Source organism: Uloborus diversus, chromosome 7, assembly GCF_026930045.1.
Source record: "Uloborus diversus isolate 005 chromosome 7, Udiv.v.3.1, whole genome shotgun sequence".
Taxonomy (NCBI): domain Eukaryota; kingdom Metazoa; phylum Arthropoda; class Arachnida; order Araneae; family Uloboridae; genus Uloborus; species Uloborus diversus.
Genome location: NC_072737.1, coordinates 124738029 through 124759725, shown reverse-complemented (window position 1 = coordinate 124759725; position 21697 = coordinate 124738029). Strand labels below are relative to the sequence as shown.

Below are 21697 nucleotides of genomic sequence, written 5' to 3'. Positions count from 1 at the left end.
TAAAAAAGGTAGCTCTTTTCAATGGTATCAAAAAGAAAACTGTAGGATAATTCCTTCACTTTTTACTGATAAATTTAATAAAGAAAGAAGTGCCTAAATTTCAGCTAAGTCTAAAAAAATTCGAGCTAAAAACGTAAAAAACTCCCGCCGCAATTAAGTTAGAGCGTTGGAACAAATTGCGTAGAACGCGGAAAATTCTTCCCTTTTCAACGATATATAGTATTACTAATTGCGAGTAATTTTTCATCCCCATATTCGGGAATTTATGTGAAAATTGGGCCTAAATTGGAATAAAAAAAGAACTATTCATCGAATTGTTTTCGAACTGGTCTGCAAACCTTCTCAGGACTTAAAGGAACAAATTGTGAAAATTTCAGCGAAATCGGGTGGGTAGTTCTCGAGTTTTGCGAGTTCAAACACACAGACGCTTTTTGGACACTTCATTTTATACTATGTAGAGAAGAGGCAATTGCTTCGTTCAAATGTGGAGGAGTAGAAGCAATTTTCACCCGTCATACCTTGACGGGCCACTTTCTAGTTTACAAAGAATGGATGATGAATTTCTCGCCAGCTTGCTATGTTCATTTGCTCACCCAACCCATATTACGGTTCCACGTTATGATAATTTGGTAATTTAATCGTCCACGTTATGATAATTTGCTTGGTAAAATGTTCTTAAAATTGGAATAGAAAAAGAATAAAATCGAATTTTCGAAAAATCGCTTCGAGGTGCTCACTCCTATAATACAAACTAATTTTGTGCCAGATTTCATGAAAATCGGCCGAACGGTCTAGGCGCTATGCGCGTAACAGAGATTCATACATCCAGACTTTCAGCTTTATTAATAGTAAATATTCACTAGTACAAAGAATTATAATCGACTCGTCCAAATTTTAACCAATGATCTATGCCTTGACATTCCAAAGACTATTTTTTGTTTTGAACAGCGGTCGTGTCACTAACAAGTAAACCTACCCAAGTGTGAATTTCCGATTGGAATAAAACTATGCACATCGATAGAACACTTTAAAATATATCGACAACAACTATTCATACAGGGCGGAAGGGTTTCCCTCAGGATATTCTGCATCCAGCGGTAGATTAACTGCTACAGTAACAGACATGCTTAAGCAGTGGCGGTTTGTGCCTTGAAAAAGTGAGGGGGACAGATCATGGGTTCCCTCGCCCCCTCCCTCCCGGTTTAAAAAAATTAAATAATTTTTTAACGTTTAAACTTTCTTAAAATAATTATTTGTGTTAAATAAATAAAATTAAATTTATTTTAAACATAAGACCAAGCAACAAAAACTACTAAGTAAATCACGAAATATATTAATATCATGATTATGTCCACGATTGCCGGCAGGGTGGTGCGCTTTCACCCCCCCCCCCACCCCCAACTTTCAAAAATAAAATGTACTTAATTAGATACGGGAAAACTACAAAACTCATCACAAAAATTATTAACATCACGTTTCTGTTCAGTACGCTTTCCGGCGCTGCAGTACGTCTCCCTTGCAGTACAGGTAAGAGGCCGCAAGGGAGGCATTTTGAACACCTGGCTTTTCAAGACAAACAAATAAATTTTAAAAAGCTATTTTAAAACTTTTAATGACTAATTATTTTGAATGAGTAAAATTAATTTTATTTTAAGCAAGACCAAATTACAAAAGTGCAAAAAATTGTAGTCAAAGAAATATGTAAAAATATAAATTTAATTAACTTTAGCAAAGATGGAAATGCATCTCAGTAATCGCTTTAAAGTAAATAAAATAAATAAGTAAATAAAATAAATAAAATAAGGTCCTAATTTTTTCTTCTACATACAGTTATACAACAATTTAACCAAAAATGTTAAATTTATTTTTATCTGTAAGTAAGACGTGATTCTAAAACGTTTTTAGCTTATTTATCATTGATTTTGCGGCGAAAAGCGTAAGCTTTCTGTTTTTCGCACGACCAAGAAAATTTCTGCGGGAAGAGGTCCGATTTAATCCAGCTAATCAGAGAACTTGGCGAACAATTTTAGGTGAAAACTAAATGTAAAATGTTTCATTTAACTCTGCAGAAACGTTTACAGCACTCAAATGTGTATTTTTCATAAATTTTTTAACTTTAAATCTCCGGTTACGTTTTGTCAACTTTGCCGGTTGACCTTTTCTAACCTTGTTTTCGGTCCGATTCCTTTCTTTAAAGCATTTTATCAAGCACTTTACTATACAAACAAATAAATTAACTGATTTAGAGACCTTTCAAACCAATTTACCACTACTGGGGGAAAAAAATTCAAGTTTTGAATGGTGTTTGTGGGTTTTTACGAATACCAGTCATTTTACAGTAATAAACACAATATTAAGGAATAAATAAGCAAATAATTAAAACCAAATGACTCTTAAGGGTCAACACAATGCAAAAATATTAATAAAATGACATATGATAATTTTAATCATGAATTTATTCGAAAATATTTGAGTGTACGATGACTTTTGTGGCGTGTTATTTCTCTGTCTCTTCGTTTTCTGACCCATTTCAAAAAGATAGTTTGAAACAAACCAATGGGTTATATTTAGAATGACATAGGAATGATTTGAAAAAATATTGGACTTTATATTCGAATTCAGTTTTGAGTTATTTTGGTTTTACTAAAAAATTTCAAAGTGTACGAACACTTTTGGGAGCCACTGTATAACTCAAAATAGTTAAAAGTGATAAACATTCCGCGATGTAAAATTTTATAAAGTTTCTATGATCTAAAAATTAAAGAAACACAATATATGTTGCCAGTTTTCAGAAAAAAATCACCTTAGAGGAAATTAAAAATATTGTTCTATGGAATTAAAATAAAAATATTTATTAGACAAGTAAATTACAATTTTGTGTTGTGAACTCTGAAATGGTTGATTGGTCAAACGAATAGTGAATAAGCTTTGGTGTAGGGTTGCCGAAATTGTTCCGTCGCCAAGGTAAGGTAGCGGGTTGCCAGAATGAAATATTTATCGTCGCCACCCGGTTACCGTAATTCTACCAATAAATTAAAAAACTAGTAAAAAAATATTAGCGATTTACATGCGGGTGTACCCCTCTGCATATGCCGGCGCATATGCAGAGGGGTATTGTATAGAATTCGAGTTATAATATTTTTTAAAGCAGATTTTAAGTACGGCTAAGCCTTTATTCAGCGACTAGTGGTACCCGCACGGCTTTGCCCGTAATAGAAAATTAAAAGGTGTTTTGGGTCGCCTGTATATTTACAAATAATGTATGGGGAATTTTCTCGCCAGTTGGCTTGTACCCGTGTTACGGTTCCACGTTATGATAATTTCGTAATTTACTTGTCCATTTTATGATATTTTTGTTCTTAAAATTGGATTGGAAAAAGAACCACATCGAATTTTCAAAAAAATCGCTTCGAGGTGCACACCCCCATGGTACAAACTAACTTTGTGACAAATTTCATTTAAAACGGCCGAAGGATCTAGGCGCTATGCGTGTCACAGAGATCCTGACAGATAGAAATCCGGACAGAGGACATTCAGCTTTATTATTAGTAAAGAAAAGATAAAGAAGATAAAGAGTAAAGATAAAGATAGAGATAATAATAAAGATAGATCCTGACAGACAGAGAGGCTTTCAGCTTTATTATTAGTAAAGATAAAGATAAAGATATAATAATACCCATGTTACGGTTACACGTTATGATAATTTCGTATCTCGCCAACTGGCTTGTGCCCATGTTACGGTTCCACGTTATGATAATTTCGTAATTTATTCGTCCATCTTATGATAATTTTGTTTTTAAAATTGGGATAGAAAAAGAACCACATCGAATTTTCGAAAAATCGCTTCGAGGTGCACAACCCCATGCTACAAACTAACTTTGTGCCAAATTTCATGAAAATCGGCCGAACGGTCTAGGCGCTATGCACGTCAGAGATCCCGACAGACAGAGATCCGGATGCATTTAAACAACCCTTACTCTGTCAGGGGACCATGTAAAAGTTTCGAGGCTCCTGATTGGCCAAAGCGAATTACTAGCGCGCACATACGGCGGCCATGTTTTTTTCGTTCATTCAACGCATGTGAGCAAATTTCGTTTTAATTCAATTCACGATTAAATGTATCTATTTTCTTTTTCCTCTTTGAACAATGGCGACCTGTTTATTCTTTCAAATCTGCACAATTTCTTTCTGCATTAGTTGAATACTACTCATTAAAAAAAGTTTCTAGCAATCGTACTTTGCTGATTTCTTGAATTGAAAAAAAAAAATGGGGAAGAATTTTATGTGCTGCCATCTATATGTACATTGTAGTATTTTATACTCGCATAAACTAATTAATATAAATTTGAAACATTTGGAAAATTTTAATGTGTAGACTGTTTTAAATTTTAATTTGTTTCTTCTATTAACGATTTTCTTCTACAACTTTTTGAACTAGTTTTTGTATTGTTTGGTAATAATGTGCAGTGGTTTTAATAAGATTAGAAAACACAATAATAGTATGCATGTGTTTTTTAAGCTAAAATTTTAAAAATAGTAGTTCTAAATTTAGTTTCGTGATTTTATATTTTGATTAAAAACGTTTTTTTTTAATCAATAAGGAAATTCAAGTCAAAAATAAGTATTCTAATGCATTTTAGGTTTAAATCATCACTTTTTCCATATAAGGAAAATAAACGTACGAGATATAAAAATAAGAAACAACATTAATTTTTAAATTTAGTGGAAGTTTTTGTCTTTAAAGCAGCATTTAGCGTATATTAAGTTGCAAAATTTGTACAGAAAAAAGTTCTTGTTTAGTTTTAAAAATTTATCTTTAAATGTGATATTTCAAATTGATTACGTGTCGTTGTTAGCGTGTTTTGATCAGCATAAGAAAAGTTTCCTTTTTTTTCCTTTTAATGACTTCAAGGCAACTATTATTTTAGTTACATTACAAATATGTAATTTATATTACATGTAAACTATTAAATATCTGCAATTTTATTTTATTTATTTATTCTTTTTTTTTTTTTTTTTGCAATAATAAGTTAAATATATTATAATTACATCACGTATGATAATTATACAGCCTGTAGCTTCTATTATGAATGCACATTCAATTTAATAATTAGAACTGGATTATATCAAAAACGAACTTTCATCTTACAGTTTTCATTTTAAATTAGCTGTAAGCATTCTTGTTTTTAGATTGAAATATAGCAGTATTTTACAATTCTCAAATTTTGCTTTAAAAACTCATCTGAAGCATCTCTTACTTTTACAAAAGCATCTTTCTTTCTTGTAGAAGGTGTATCTAATTTAGTTTTTACATTTATTTTTGCCGGACAACTAGAGTTTTTTGAAAGGCTTCTTTTATTTTCTTCCTTTGGAATCTTCATGAAGGAACTGTGGTGACAAACTAATTGTTTCCTAGAAACTATTGAACAAATAAGTAAATTCAATAAAAAATCAGGTTAAATCCAAGAATAAGGTACTAACTGCACCAGGATGATACAACTAATTTGGTGATTTGGGAGCTCAGTTTTATTTTGGAAAATTTCCCCCTCACGAAAATGTTGGCACAACATGAAATAGTTGGAAAAATATTTAACATTGCAGCAGACTTAATGAGAATGAACTAATGAAGGTTCAAGTTGTGAGAATTGGCATTACTATAATTACTTTGTCCCTCCAAAAGTTGCCGTATTCGTAACTTAATCTTGAATGCAACTCAGATTTATATTAAAAAAAAAAAGAATTTTAAAAAAAGTTTGACAAGGCAATTGTTTAACTCTAAATACAAGTAAAAGTTAGATAAATATGAATAGCTTAAAGTCTATGAATAAAATCAGTAAAATATTACTCATAGCAGTTAAAAAATTTTCGCACAAAATTTTTTTTAAAAAAATTTCTATCAAGTAAACAAAAATAATGTTTCAATGATTGTTATTTATTTAATTGAGCAGAATGTGTTTCCGGTTTTATTTTAATGCATTTTTAAATTTTTCACATATTAGATACATAGATAGATGGCAGCACTGTAGAATGAAAAAATGAATTGGTAATTTTATCAAATTTTACGTAACCAATATTCATTAGAATATAAACGCAAAGAAAAAATTAGTACTTACGAATACATAATTATCTTTCTCTGAGGAACTCAAGACCGTGAATTCCATTTCGTATTTGTCTGAAGTCTGAATTCTTTCACCCATGTATTGCACTGCTTCACATTTTTTATGTCGCTGCGTATAGTAATAATATTACACTTCCTATTTACAATACAGTTACTAAAAGAAGGGGGAAGTTTCATTTGCCAACAAGAATTGGTAGCCATTATTCGAAATTGAAAAAGAAAATGTTTACATTTAAGCGTGAATTAAATGAAATAGAAATTTGTTCATACGCGTTGGATGAAAGAAAAAACATGGCCGCCGTATGTAAGCGCTAGTCATTTCGCTTTAACCAATCAGGGGCCTCAAAACTTTAACATGGTCCCCTGACAGAGTAAGGATTGTTTAAATGCGATCCGGACAGAGGGACATGCAGCTTTATTATTAATAAAGATAAGTAACCGAATTCAATGTTGGCCGACAAGGAAAATAAAAGCAATGATTTAAAATTTTTATCTGTTGCCAGTTTCTATTTGTTAACAAATAAAATACTTGTAATTGATTTTTAATAGTATAAAGCTTTTAAAAGGATTTTAAAGTTTCCCTCTTGATTCTACATTTGCGACCCAGTCGGGTTTTTTAAATTTTTAATTTTAGTTACTTGTTAACCCCGACACACAAAGGAAGAGGGTTATTAGTTTGACGTGTTTGTGTATCTGTGTATCTGTATGTCTCAAGGAGGCTTCATTCCCTGCTCGCTTCGCTCGCCGACTGCTGTTTCTCAATGCCGTCTGCAGCGGTTGACAATTGATGATTTTAATGTTTTTTACCCCTGAATGTCCGGAATTGATATGAGATTACACACATACCACTTTTCTGTTAAACCATGACAGTTATTTGGTGTTAAAAATTAATTTTACTATCTCTGCTTTCCCTATGTACAAAGAGGTAATGCTATGCTCATTGAGTAAGTACAGGTGTTAAAATAAAGTTGAAAAACCTAATTGATATTACTTCTTTATGAAAAATATTTACTTGATCTCTGAAGCGGCAAGTATTCAATTCTCTTGCTCGAACATTTTCCCCCTTTCTCAGGTCTAAACTTTGTTTCGTATTTTAATTAAAAAAGATATTCTGTATGGGACAGAAGTAATTTTAGGTTACAAGTTTAATTTAAGGCTTTCAAATGCACTACAACAAGGCATCTTCACGTTTTACAAAAGTTCTGTTGAACGATTTGAATATTCAACGGAAAATAAAAAATATCTCTAGCTTTCCAGCGCATCATAACTATTCAAGCTAGGTCACAAATGGCGCGATTAACTCACTTGACTAGCATCCACCAATCAAAATCAAAAGCGGAACACAGTGCATGGCTCAAAGCATGTCGCTACTTAAGCGTGGTATACAGGCCTTTACTGATAACAAGACGTATGACTTGGGATGAGTTTCCTTATGTTAGGATTGAAAGAAGAAAGAATTGTATGTTTTTTTGTGTATATACAATGCCAATAACCGTTATTGGAGAAGAAAACAGGCTTTCCTGACTAATATTTCTATACATAGAACCGTTTAGTTGTTTGCACATCAGAAGTATTCTTATTAGCACCAGAATAGTTTTTGGTGAAATGGTTACGTAAAGAAAACAAACTAATATTCTACTGACAGAGTGGTCTAAGAAATTACCACCATTGAAATTTAAACGCTGTTGGTTTTATATTTTATGTTTTGTTAAATGTATTTTTTAAATAAGTAACCGTATTTCATGTTTTATTTTAGTCAGCAGCAAAAGATGATATTGCTGATGAGCTAACAGTTGAAGAAAGAGTTAGAGAATTAGACAGTCTTAGATTCTTTGTAAGTAAAACATAAATGTTTTCTCTAAGAATTGCATGTTTTTTATGGCATTTAATACAAATTAAGAAAGTAAGTAGAACGAAGGAAACACCGAACTTACCGCTTAACTAAGACAATTCGAGCCAAATTCCTATTTGAGTTCTTAAAATATATGAGAATATACAAGATGTTGCTGAAGAGCAAACACCAGATGAAAGGCAGCGGGAAATAAACAGCCGTAGATTCTTTGTAAGTAAAACGTAAATGTCTTCTTTAAAAATTACATTGCATGTTTCCATGTTATTTTTTTTATGGAATTGAATGCAAATGATGAAAGTATAACGAAGAAAACGCTATACTTTCTGCTTAACCAAGAGAACCCGGGCGCATAACCTAATTGAGTTTTTAAAATATATTTTTGTCACCAGCTTGGCGAAAAAATAAATTTATACATTGCAATAAAACAATTATTTACAAGAAAAATATTAAAAATTAATTTGAATTTTGACATCTAGAATTCAAATTATGTTTTCCGCAATCACGAGTGTGTGTGTGTGTGTGTATGTAGGCGTGTGTGTTTGTGTCTGTGTGTAAGTATGAGTGTGTGGGTAGTTGTGTGTATGAGTGTTTGTGGTAGGGGGGGGGATGTGCATGTGTGTGGTGTAGGTATATGTGTTTGTGTCTGTGTGCAGGCATGAGTGTGTGGGTAGTTGTGTGTAGATGTGTGTGTATGTGTAGGTGTCTGTATGTATGCGTGTGTGTGTGTATGTGTTTGTGTATGTGTGTAGGTGTATGTACGCGTGTGTGTGTATGTGTGTGTATGTGTTTGTGTATGTGTGTAGGTGTATGTATGTGTGTGTGTGTGTATGTGTTTGATTGTAGTGTGTGTATGTATGCGTGTGTGTGTATGTGTTGGTGTATGTGTGTAGGTGTACGTATGTGTGTGTGTGTGTTTGTTTGTACGTGCGCGTATGTATGCGTGTAAGTGTAGGATATTGACGCAACCTGGAGATGGCTTTCGCTAGAGGAGCAGCATCGTGAGGAGCCGGTCGGCGGTGATGCTGCAGAGGGTGCTGGCGGGAAAATAAAATGATAGCACATCAAAACAGTCAAATGAAAGCAATAAATAATCGTGATTGCTCAAAAAAAGAAAAAAACAGCAGGGGAAATCAAATGTTTCTAAATTTGTGACATTTCCTATGCTACGGCTAATGTTAAATTGAGGGGTCATTGAGCACCCTCTTAAAATTGAGTAAGAATCTAAAACTTTTAAAACATAATACTGTTAGTAAGTCTTAAAAAAAAAAAAAAATAGGGCGCGTCTTGGGCTCTAGCTGAAAAACAGTTTTTTTTTGAACCACCCTACCCTGCATACGTATATTTTCGTCCTTCTGCTTCCCTTGAAAACTGTTTTTGAGTTTAGATAAGAATGAAAGCTTTCACGGCCGGTATGAATAAAATTAAAAGATTCTAGGCTGCTGTGCCGTAGTACGAGTGTAGCATCTGTAGGCACGTAACAACAGTAATAACACTAGTTGAATTTCTTTTTTTTTTTTTTGCATTTTTGTCATCTATTGTTCATTAGCTTCATCGTACAAGCTTGATAATTTGGTGTGTTTCCGCTGATCCCCCCCCCCCGTGAAATAATCGTCTAAATTTCAACAGTTCTCTATTGATAGTATTGAATCCAGAGCCTGATTACCGCAGGGGCATGTGGGGCACAGGCCCCTCCACTTAGATTTCAAGGGTCCAAAATCCCCTTCATTTATCAAACTAATTAAAAATAAATAATTATTTCACTCAGAATCTAGAGTAAAATGACATCACTGATATTTTTGCAATTGCTAAGACAAGGAAAAAATCTTTTATTTGTTGGTAGAAATTCCCCTTAAAAACTTGATCTCTTTGCAAATAATACAACCACTCCAAGTTTAGTCTGTATTTACTATTAAAAGTTATATCATAGATAACTTTGACACTTACGGTTTTTACTGCAACAAGGAAAGTTTAACCTCAGCTTATATAATTATCGTATGCTATATTCCTTCTATTTTTTATTTGTATAATACTATATTGTGATATGAGGTATCACCAAATTTAGCATGGTTGTGTAAATACGCAAGTATCGAAATATTTTATAGCTTCATCATATAGAATGGGTGGGAATAGGAGGGGGTGGGGGCACAAAAGGAATTTCATGCCCCGTGTCTTCAAAAATCTTAGTTGGGCCCTGTGGGTCCCTGAATTAGAACTCTGCCCCATGTCCAATATCAGAATGATCGGGCTCTGATTGAATCCAAAACATGTTTTTCCAAATTTCTCGAAAACTCATTTATGCTGTTAATGACATTTACCTGCCCAAGGTAGTAAAGCGCTCTTATGAAACAAGAGAGAGCAGTTAAGAAGACAAGTGCGCAACATGACCCCATAAAGATTCTGCTTGCGTAATGGGATGGTTTCCTTCAGTCAAAAGTACTACTTTTAGTCATTGAAATGGATAGAACAAGCAAAAAAAAAAAAATAATAACATGGACCCTGAAAATACGTTCATTTTCCCAACAGTTTTTTTAAATTAATTTTTTTCAATGTCCGATTTTTCAAACAAGGCGTGATCTTGATGACGTCACAAATGATGCACTTAGCCGGATCTTTCTACTACATTTTCACGTTATGAAAATCAAGCAGTGAATTTAAATTGCGCTCTACGCTTGCTACCAACCATATCGTTGCCAATACACGTGAGTAAAGATGCGAATTAAATATTTTGCTCTGTGAATGGCAACACTGAATGGCATTTCATCATTTGTGACGTCATCGGGCAGAAGAGTAAACAATGAAAGAGCACCGATTTAAGTAATTTTTTAAAAATATTAAACTTAAACAAATTATTTAAAAAATGGTCAGATCCTATGTTTTTAAGCATGCTCTTTCAGAAAAAAAAATACTTTTAAAAATTGGGAAATGACCCCATTATTCGAGAGCGCACATACGTACGTAAGTACGCCCAAAACACCAGTAAACACATTATATTCATGCAAGTATTACATTCTTGCATACATACATCCATACGTCCACGCCCATGTTTGCATATATAAAAAAAAAGTAGTTTGTATTAACTTTGGGAGAATTAAAATGGATATTTTGCGTGTCCAGGATCGAGATTCTCGCTCACGTGATCGGTTGTGACGTAGCAATGTCGCAAAATAGCATTTTAATCTACTCGAACTTAGCTTGCGGCAAGGTGCGACTAGATTAGAATACTACTTTGCGGAATTTTTACGTCACAACCGATCACGTGAGCGAGAATCTCGATCTCGCAAGCTGAAGAGATTGGAATGACTGCCCTGGAAGCCTTCTTCATGAAAACTTGTGGTTTAATCAATTAAAAATTCATATTATTTTAGGTTTCACTTTTTATTTAAATGTTTTTTAAAAAAATCTTAAATTCAATTAGTGAAATGCAGTATTTTTAGTACAATTTTACAGTAAAATGTATTTTATTTTTAATTTTCTAACATTTTTGTCCCGATTTTTAGCCATGTTTCTTGGATTTCATAGCATCTTGCAAGTTAAATCAACCGCAATGCTGATACAAGATGATGCGAGCATGCAAATGATTTACCAAATACTTGTAAAATGAATTCATAAATTTTTGGTTAGTGTTCAATCATGGATTTTAGGCTAAGAGTGCAACATAGAGCTTTAAAGAATTGTTTCCTATGGATGCACTAAAAATTGAACTACAAAATAACTTTTCTCGGGAATTGCAAGAAAATAATATTCGTTTTGTACTGATTGTTTCTGCAAATAAAATACTCTGATTGATATTATGTGTTGTACGTTTGATATTAATTCACACCTCTTTTTTGTTTTTGTTTATTTTTATTTATTTATTAATTTATTTGTTAATGTGGGTTTTTGTTTTGATTTTGTAAAGATGTTTTTTTTTTAATTTTTATTTTTACACTTTCGCGGTTGGAATCTTTACATAGTACAAAACTAGCTGTGTTGCCCTGCTTTGCCCGGTCCACCTTGAAAATAAAAATTGTGTCAGATGACGTATATTCAACAATCAGGCTTAAATAAATAAATTAAAAAAACAGCATGATTTCCCTTCCAAACAATGACGGCAGACATTAAAATACTTTAAAGAAATTGAATCGAGAAAGATGGATTTAAAAGCGTAACCATGGAAACACAAAATAAAATAATTTTAAGGAATTAAAATGCGAAGGAAAATGTTTTGATTAACAATTTGAATGGAAATGAGACTTTTTGAACTTGATATAAAAAGGCTTGTAATTCGTTTTCTTTTCGAGATAGAAGTTTAGTTTTTCGACCATAGGTCGAGAAGGACCTGGAGTAAAAAATACCGCTTTTTCCAATGATGTCAAAAAGAAAACTGTGGGAAAAAGAAAACTTCCTTCCCTTTTTTCTGATAGATTCAATAAAGAAAGTAGTGGTTAAATTTCGCGCTAAAAACGCTAATAACTCCCGCCGTAATTAAATTAGAGCATTGAAATAAATTGCGTAGAACGCGGAAAATTCTACCCTTTCCAACGGTATGTAATATTAATATGTGCAAGCAATTTTTCACCCCCCATATTTGGGAATTTATGTGAAAATTCGATCTAAATTGGAATAAAAAAAAGAACTACTCATCGAATTTTTTGCGAACCGGTCTGCAAACCTTTCCGGTGCTAAAATAAAGGTACTCTGAAAATTTCAGCGAAATCGGCCAGGTAGTTCTCGAGTTTTCCGCGTTCAAACAAACAGACGCTTTTGGAGACTTCATTTTATGATATGTAGAGATGAAGTCTCCAAAAACGTCCGCTGAAATTTTTGGAATATTTTTCTTTTAGCACCGGAAGGGTTTGCAGACCAGTTCGAAAAAAGCCCGATAAATAGTTATATTTTTTAATTCCAATTTAGGTCCAATTTTCACATAAATTCCCGAATATAAGAGTGAAAATTACTTGCACATATTAATATTAGTGTTGGTAAAAAAAAAATTGCATCACCCTCGCATTTTTACAACAGTGGGATTATGTGAGAAGTTTTGGTCGACTGATTAACGATGAATGTCTGTGAAATTCTGCAAAACTTATGAAATAAACATTTAACAGCAGGAATCCGATAATTGTTTACGTAGATCGGGGCTGTTTCCCAGCAAAGGCAAACTACTGAGTAGTCCAGTTGCATACTTAAGGAAAAAGACCTTCCGTGGGAAATTTCGTGAGGAAATTATGAGACCAATTCTAATACATTCCTTATGGGCTATATAACTATGCCTCACCGGGTGTTTTGCTTGAACTTGTGTCAGACGGCCTGTGTGACGTCATTAATCCAAGATGGCGGCTGCACTAGATATTGATGAAATTTTTCGGTTTTAACTGATTTTTGAGGTTTATTTTGTCATTTTTTTCAACTAATCTTATATATTTAATATTTTAATACTATTATATTTCAAATTTGAAAATTAATTGCCAATTTAAAATAAGTTATTCATTCAGTTTTTTTTTTTTTTTGCTTAGATGCAGATTTTTAGTAACCAGTAACAGTTAAAAAACATTTTGGAAAGCTTGTACGATAAAATCAAATTTATTATTCCAAAAAACCTGTAAAATAATTTGCATACACGCGTTTCGGGGTTATAAGAAGCTTTTTTTTTTTCAATACAGAAAAAAATTACAACTTCCGTTACTTAATATTAGATATAATGATAATTTTATTTATGTACTCAAGTAATGAATGATTGATTTCATCATCTAAACTCTGATTTTAATTCAAAATACAGATTCAAAGGTAAACAAACAGTTCTTACTTAAGGATCTTCATCTGAAGCGTTATCAATATCGCTTTGTTGGCTATGATTTTCACAGAAGTCCTCATCATCTTCACACACAAAGTTCAGTGCATGAAATATTTTAAGATTTGCATTTACATGAAAAATTGCATTTTTCTTTTATGCAGCTGCAACGAACTAGTTTTAAAATGGATTCAGAAGCACAAACAAGTGTACACATAACTGGAACATAGAAGTTGTCTTTCTTTTCTCATTCGAAGTCTGACGGTGATGTTGAATTCGGGTGCTACTGGTCAGCAAGATGCCGTTCCAATACCTGATAATGCGCTCTTAAAATGTAAGGGGACAAAGATGCTCTTGCAGGTGGCAAATTTTCATTTTGAGTCTCCTGCTTGGAAAACATGAACCAAAGAAATTCTCCAATATCAGAAATCTTTGTCAGCGGCACATATACAGAACAAATAAAGCCTTCTTTCAATAACAATTTTATCATTTGTACCGAATTCTCCAGTTGACCCCCAGATTAGTCAGAGCGTCGAGAGTATCTTTGTCAGCCGTCTTATAAATTTTCCAAAAAGAAGGTTTTCCCTTCTTAGCAAGTCAGTTTGTTATATGACAGAGCATTAGAGTCATACTTTTCTTCTTGTTTTATCTAGTCCTAATGCGGTCATAATGCTGGTCATTCTTCGGTTGCTACCTGCCCCAGTCAAAAATGTGCATGAACAGTGAAATGATTTTAACCAGAACAATGCTAGCAAAAATACATCGGAGTCAGGCGAATATATACGAGTACTGGTTGCTCTTTCTCTAGAAGCATGAAAATAGTCCAGTACTATTTTAACACCCGCCTCTCCATGACGGCTTTGCAGTGCAGTCACATCACCTTTTAATGATGATTTAGCTTCATTTCTCCAGCTAACGATTAGGTTTTTTTCAATGTTGCCATGTGTATATTAACGCTTCATTCGCCAGATAAGCTGTTACGTCATTCTTTGTTTTTACATGAGAAAGTAGGGTCTTCATGTGTACGTTTTCAATATTAGTACAATCGATTTTTTTGAACTCAATGGGTGTTAATGTACTTCTTTTTTCCGCATGGCAGATTGGCAGATTTTAGCGAGTTTTCAATGTATGTGTCAAACACTAAGTGTGTTTCACCATAATTTAAAAGAATTTCCTTGATCTTATTATTAAATTCTGCAGCTAAATCATTACATGTTTTCATTTGCTTTGGTTTCTTCTATGATTGTAACTGTGCCATTCCATAAAGAACAGCAACACTGTAAGAGTCTCTGTTCATTTGCTTCGGTATGCTTGAGTCTTTCATGGGGTTCGGCAAAAAATCTTCGATGCTGATGTCTACTTTTTCTGAGCCACATTCTTCTATGACCTTCATTAGTTTTGATTTGTTTTGGGGACAATTTTATCTACCCATCCAGATTAAACGTAGAGTGTGGAACTGCCTAAAATTCATATGCTGTTTTTAAATCAATATCTGCTCGACTCCTCGATACAACTATCAGAAGTTTAAATAACGATCGACTTTTAACTGTACAACAGGTGCCAGCTATACTTGTTGCAACTTTCTTCGTGCTATTTTTACATAGATGTAGCTTTTCTTTTTTCATTGGGGCCCAGAAATTCGTGTTTTCAATTTTAATTCCTTCTCGTTTGAAAATGGCTTACATGTCACGGCCTTTGCTTAAAATGCCTTAAATACATCTGTTTGTATGGTTTCATTATGTTCAGACTTTGTTGTGTTAATAAGTTCCCTTCCTTCATATATTATAGGGCTTGTTGATACTCTGATGGCACTATATATACATATATATTGCACATCTTCATGTAGTCACTTTCCTTTTGATTCTGTCAAATGATAATATTTACTCTTTAACGCTAAACTATTTTTCTATTGAGTTATGTATTCACTATTCTACCAATTACTTTCATACACCTTTTCTCTTTCTCCAAAGCTTCGTCTGACCCTAAAGCACAAAACGGTACAAAAGAATTTTTAACCGCCCAATTGCCTTCCATGAATTCATTCCCAAGATTTTGCTGCTTTACTTTAAGACGCTTCATATTAGTCAAGTACCATGATATCATACTTGCATAATTTGTTAAATTCAAAGCAAAGAAATAGGGAACGAAACTTTTGAATGAAGAAATGTGTAATTCCCAATTTCCCGATCTAACAGACCGTATAAAAGTGACATGGTATCCATCATATACATGTATAACAACGCAAGTTTAAATGTTTGTCTTCCAATTGATTCTGTGTCCTCAAATCTTTCATTTTTTCATGTATTTTAGAATCTAGTAATATCTGCATTATATTTGAGGAAAGTTCTTTTGTTTCATCATACTTTTTTCCTTGAAAGCAATTAATCTTTGAACTCTATCATCGCATTGAAATTTCATTTCTTCATTGTGTATATAAAAAGCACCGAGGTAACATTTAAATAGTGCAACCCTTAATGCAGAATGTGCTTCTGTAGCCCGTTTAACACACTTTCCTGCAAGAATTTTTGACACTACGATTCACTGTTTAACTCAGTCAAATTGTCGTCAAGACCTGTACAAGTTTTTGTTTGACAGGGCAAGTTTTAAAACTTGTTTGTATAATCCAATATCCATGGTGATTACTGTTGGTAAATTTTCCCCTAAAATATATTTAGTTACATGTACCAGTTTCTGCATGAACGTGATGCAAGAAAAGCTGCTAAGGCGTAGTTATACAGGTTATAAGGAATTCTGTTAAACGATTATACAGTCGAACATAGTTAAAACAAACTCAAATGGACTTTAAAAATGAATTTGTCTCAACAGTAGCTCTTTTTATTTGAAAAAAAAAGTTTATGTGTAAGTACAGTAGGACGGGGATCGCAAATATAGTTCGCTTTAGCAATAAATCGTTATAAGCGTGTCCGAATTAACGAGGTTCGACTGTATTAATGTTTAATGATTTTAGCCTGAAATTTAACAATATCTTTAGCTGTAAAAACCCACCCGAGGTACTTTTAAACTAGCTTATTCTGAATGCCAAAGCCAAAAACGAAGACTTCAGAATTTTTTTTTTAATGAGTTAGTAAACAAATAAATTAAGTATTTTACTTTCAATTCATAATAAGAAAAGTAATAGAATATTAATCAAGCAAATTCAACAGAAAATTATCACAAAATACCCAAAAATTGAGTCATAATTGCAAAAACTCCTTACAGCCGCCATCTTGGATTGATGACGTCATACAGGCCGTCTGACACAAATTCAAGCAAAACACCCGGTGAGGCATAGTTACGCAGGCCATAAGGAACATAACAGAATTGGTCTCACAATTTCCTCACGGGGGGGGGGGGGGAATTTCCCACGGAATGTAGTATGCCCTCCTACTAGAGCTCATTTTTCCATTTCTGAACCTGCGTGTGAGTTTAGAGAGAAAAAAAATTACTTAACCCCATGTCAATTTAAGTCTAATGGCAGGATAAAGGTTTTTAAATTGTTACTTACCAGTATTGCCCTATGGCACGGAGCAGAATCATCGTGGAAAATGACGTTTGGAACTGAAGTAAAGTGATCCCGGACAGTAGGAAGCAATTTCTCCTGACCGCAATGCAGCCACATCAATGGCAACTGACAAAAACCAAGGTATCAAAACGTTGTTATGAATATTGATTGGAAAAATAGGCCGCAATTGAAAGGAGAAATGAAAAACAATAAATTCCAGAGTTTAAGATTCCAAAATTAAAATTCAGGTTTACGGAATACTACGATCTGTTTGACTTGTTCTCAATCTGTATCAGCGAATGTTGAATCACGAAATGTCTTTCGTCAAAAAAAAAAAAAAAAAAAAAAAAAACTTAATTAATATAGTATCCGAAGCAGTTTGAGAATCTATATTCTGCTTTACAGGTTCTACGCCAGTTGTGAAGTGAATGGGAAGGAGCACGAAAGCTGCAAATAGCCTTGAAGGAAAAAATGCTTTCATTGTAGCAAAACTGTAATCGAAGTAAAAGCGATGAAATGGCAGAAATTCAACTCGAAAAAAAGCTGTTATTGCCTAAAACAAAGTAGATAAAAAACCCTGTTGGGAATGCAGGCAGAAATTTTCTGCACTTCCACCCCTTCTTTAGTTCCTTATTGAGTGCTGAGCTCTTTAAGATTAATTTTGAACGAAGCAGAACAAAGTTTTGTATTAAGAATGTTTCAAAGTTTACAGTTTATGAGCAATAAATAATTAATTTATAACGCACCAAGCATCTTAAAGTGCATCATATGTAACAAACTGTATAATTATTTCAGATAAAGCGGTGAAAACAGTTTAATCATTTTGATAAAATTTATTATAAACGTTAGAAAAACAAGAAATTACCAAAATTTCTACGCATTTCTTGCAAAAGAAGAAATTATGCCACACATCTGAAATTTTATGTTCGAATTTAGTTTTTAAGTCGCTGAACATCATCGAAAATAAAAAAACGCCATTTTTACTAATTTTGCTAAAAATATCAAAAACAGCATTTGGCCGAAACTTCAACCCAATTGCGGCAGATCAAGAAATTGTCCAAAAAATTTCAAATTTTTTATGTGCACCAAATTTTTTACGTGTACTAAACCATGGCACCTTTTCCGCACTACCCATCATCGAAATTTTGAAACAACGTGTTTTTTGGCCCACCCTACTGTACATGTGTGATTACCACTACCATATAACTTCTTCACAAAAGAGCTCTTGCTGATGCTGCTTTGGGGCCGTGGTCGGTAGAGTGTCGGATTCGGGGCCGGAGGGTTCTGAGTTCGAACTTCGAAGGTCGAAGATCCACCGTCGTCATTAAAGGGGACTGGGCGACGTTAAATATGCTCGTGGTCTCAATGTCCTTTAAGTGAAACGATACCTCTGGGGGTGCTAGCACCAGGTAGCTATTAGCTCCTGGACTAGTTCCAAATTCTCATTAACTGTTCGATCCGGTGATGGTGCTGCCATCTATCGGTATAAAAAAATAATGGAGGCAAGGCACTTAGTATGCAGTCCTCGACATAAATACAGTTGTAGTCAGTTGTGACTCGGAATCGGATGATGCTGCTTTACTTAGGGGAAGCTAATAAGGTGATCAAACGATTCTGACCTGACTGCGAAGCAGACACACACGAGCACAACGACATGTGGCTGGTCTTAAAGTTTATCATCTATAGCCAAAATGCACTTTTCTTGCATTGTTTGTGATAAGAACCACTGCACTAAACCTTTCTGCCAATTTAGAGGACCTGAACATCAGGTCATAAAACTGGTCAGTAAAATTCAGTGTTTTGAAAATTGTTCAGTATAAGTCAGTATTTACAGAATTTAATCAGTAAAGTCAGTTTTTCCCCTCAAATTTACCAAACAATTAATTTTTAGAAGAAAATCCACTGTAATTTTTTTGAAAGTTTTCTTCTAAACTTTTAAAAATGCCAAAGAAAAGCTATATATATCCAATAAGCAACCAAATTTTGCCAACCTGATAGTCTACTTTACTGGATAAAAATTGTTTGTTATTCTTTGGGGAGATGTAGTTTTATGGCAAATCTAGCTCTTTGAAATAGGTTATATTCTTTGAGACAGTTTTCTTTTTTTTTCCAAAGTATATTAGGTAAGACGAAGACAATATAAGAGCATTAAAGTATGTATGACAGCTACATTTGTATACAATTTCGAGATGGATAAAAATTTGTTAGGTTTAAATTATCATCTTTGTTACTTGCCTTTAACATCATAAGTACTAGCAGTATAATTGAACTTACACCCTGTTCCGAAAATATAGACACAAGCATAAAATACAATTCACAGTATAAATATGAATGGACAGATTTTTATTTAGTAAGGGTGTAATATTAAACAGTACATGAAGCAGGAGTTATTGTTAATTTATTAGAAAAAGTATCATGTGTTGAATTGGTTTTAAAAAACAGAAAATAGGGTGTCCCATAAATTATAGGCACTTTTTAATTTATAATTTACATTTAAGGTTAAGAAACACAGTTACCAATCTTTATATAAAATAGTGTTTATCTTACCCCTAATTAGGTCAAACATGTAATTTTACATCGAAGTATCAAGTTTAGCATTATCTATGGCGTTAGCTCATAATGGTTTTTACCACGCTCATTTTACGCTCCTCCTATCGCTCATTTTACGTCCTTGGTCAAAAAATGTTGGCTCCCATTTTTCTTTACTAATAATAAAGCTGAAAGTCCCTCTGTCTGTCAGGATCTCTGTGATGCGCATAGCGCCTAGACCGTTCGACCGATTTTCATGAAATTTGGCAAAGTTAGTTTGTAGCGTGGGGGTGTGCACCTCGAAGCGAGTTTTCGAAAATTCGATGTGGTTCTTTTTCTATTCCAATTTTAAGAATAAAATTTTCATAAGATGGACGAGTAAATTACGAAATTATCATAACGTGGAACCGTAACATGGGCACAAGCCAATTGGTTAGATTCGAAATTATCATAACGTGGAACCGTAACATGGGTACAAGCCAATTGGCGAGAAAATTCACCATACATTATTTGTATGTATACAGGCGAACCAAAAGATCTTTTAATTTTTCTATTACGGGCAAAGCCGTGCGGGAACCACTAGTATATAATATTTTGCTAGATGTTTCCGTTAGATTTAAGTATGGACTAAGCGATAGCCAGTAAGCCAGTTCATGACTTAGATATTTTTCATGTTGAATTAGATATTTGTTGCATTATGAACAAGAACATGCACTTTGTCTTGCTCAAATACAATGAGTGATCCTCCCAGCAAATCCTGCATTAGAATAAATGGCTTTCTAATACTTGGTAGTCGTGAGAGTTATTTTATTTATTTATTTTTTCTACAAATTGTCAAAGATGCTTGTCCATTGAATCTAAAAGCGGCCGAAGTTATTACTAATCCTCCATCCCTTGCGGTCCACTAGAAAAAATTTCTTAGCTTCTTAACAAAATTTATACTTATTGGGTCCATCCAAGTTCTACTTTCTCTTTGTGCTAAATATTGTTGAGAGCCATTTGTCACCATAAACATCATTTTTTTAAACCCAATTTAAATTTAGAGTTTTGTGGTGGTTTTAGATGTAATCTACAAACATTTTTAGTGATTTGTAGCCAAAAAAAAAAAGAGCTTTCTTGACAAACATTTTATCCTAGTTCAGGATCCGTTGGGAGGACCAAACTGTATTTCAACAAGACAAAGTGCCTACTCATGTATCTAACTCAACAAATATGTAATTTAACATGAAACCAACGCCAAATTATATAAAACTGGGAAGCCAATATTTTTCACCGCAGGACCTTGAATGAGCGATAGAGCAAGCATGGTATGAACTGTTGTAAACTCTCCCCATAGGTTAATGCAAAACTTGATATTTCACAAATGAACTTGATACTCGGAATATCACATGTTTGAAGTAACTGGATGTAATGGAAACACCATTTAATATTAAGATTTGTTACTATGTTTCTCAACCTTAAATATAATTTACAAATTAAAAAGTGTCTATAATAATTACGGGACATCCTATTTTCTAGTTTTCCCAATACATTCAAATGAAGTAACCCAATACAAGACCCTAAATGAAGTACACCCAATGCATTCAAATTTGAATTAACTAGAGATAATGGAAACACCACTTAATATTAAGATTTGTTACTGTGTTTCTCAACCTTAAATATAATTTATAAATTAAAAAGTGTATAATAATTACGAGACAACCTATTTTTTAGTTTTCCCAATACATTCGACACATGATGTTTTTTAAAAATAAATTTCCCTAGTTTGTGTTTCACGTACTGTTTATTATATAAAAATTTCTCCACTTGTATTTTTACTGTGAATTTTATTTTATGCTTGTGTCTATGTTTTTGGTACAGTAGTAGCTTCTGCACATGCAAAAATATTTGCTTATTAAAAATTAAAACAATCTTCTAAATGTGTTC

General features: G+C 33.3%; 1 protein-coding gene across 1 annotated transcript in view; it reads left to right on the top strand.

Annotated features, from left to right (window-relative positions):
* The window catches only part of LOC129225579 (uncharacterized), a 31655-nt gene extending 19894 nt beyond the window's left edge, over window positions 1–11761 (top strand). The window contains exons 6-7 of the mRNA XM_054860031.1: window positions 7875–7952; window positions 11468–11761. Coding sequence (XP_054716006.1) covers window positions 7875–7952; window positions 11468–11521 — 132 coding nt within the window. The 3' untranslated portion in view covers window positions 11522–11761. The remainder of the gene's footprint in view (window positions 1–7874; window positions 7953–11467) is intronic.
* The last annotated feature ends 9936 nt before the right edge of the window (window positions 11762–21697 follow it).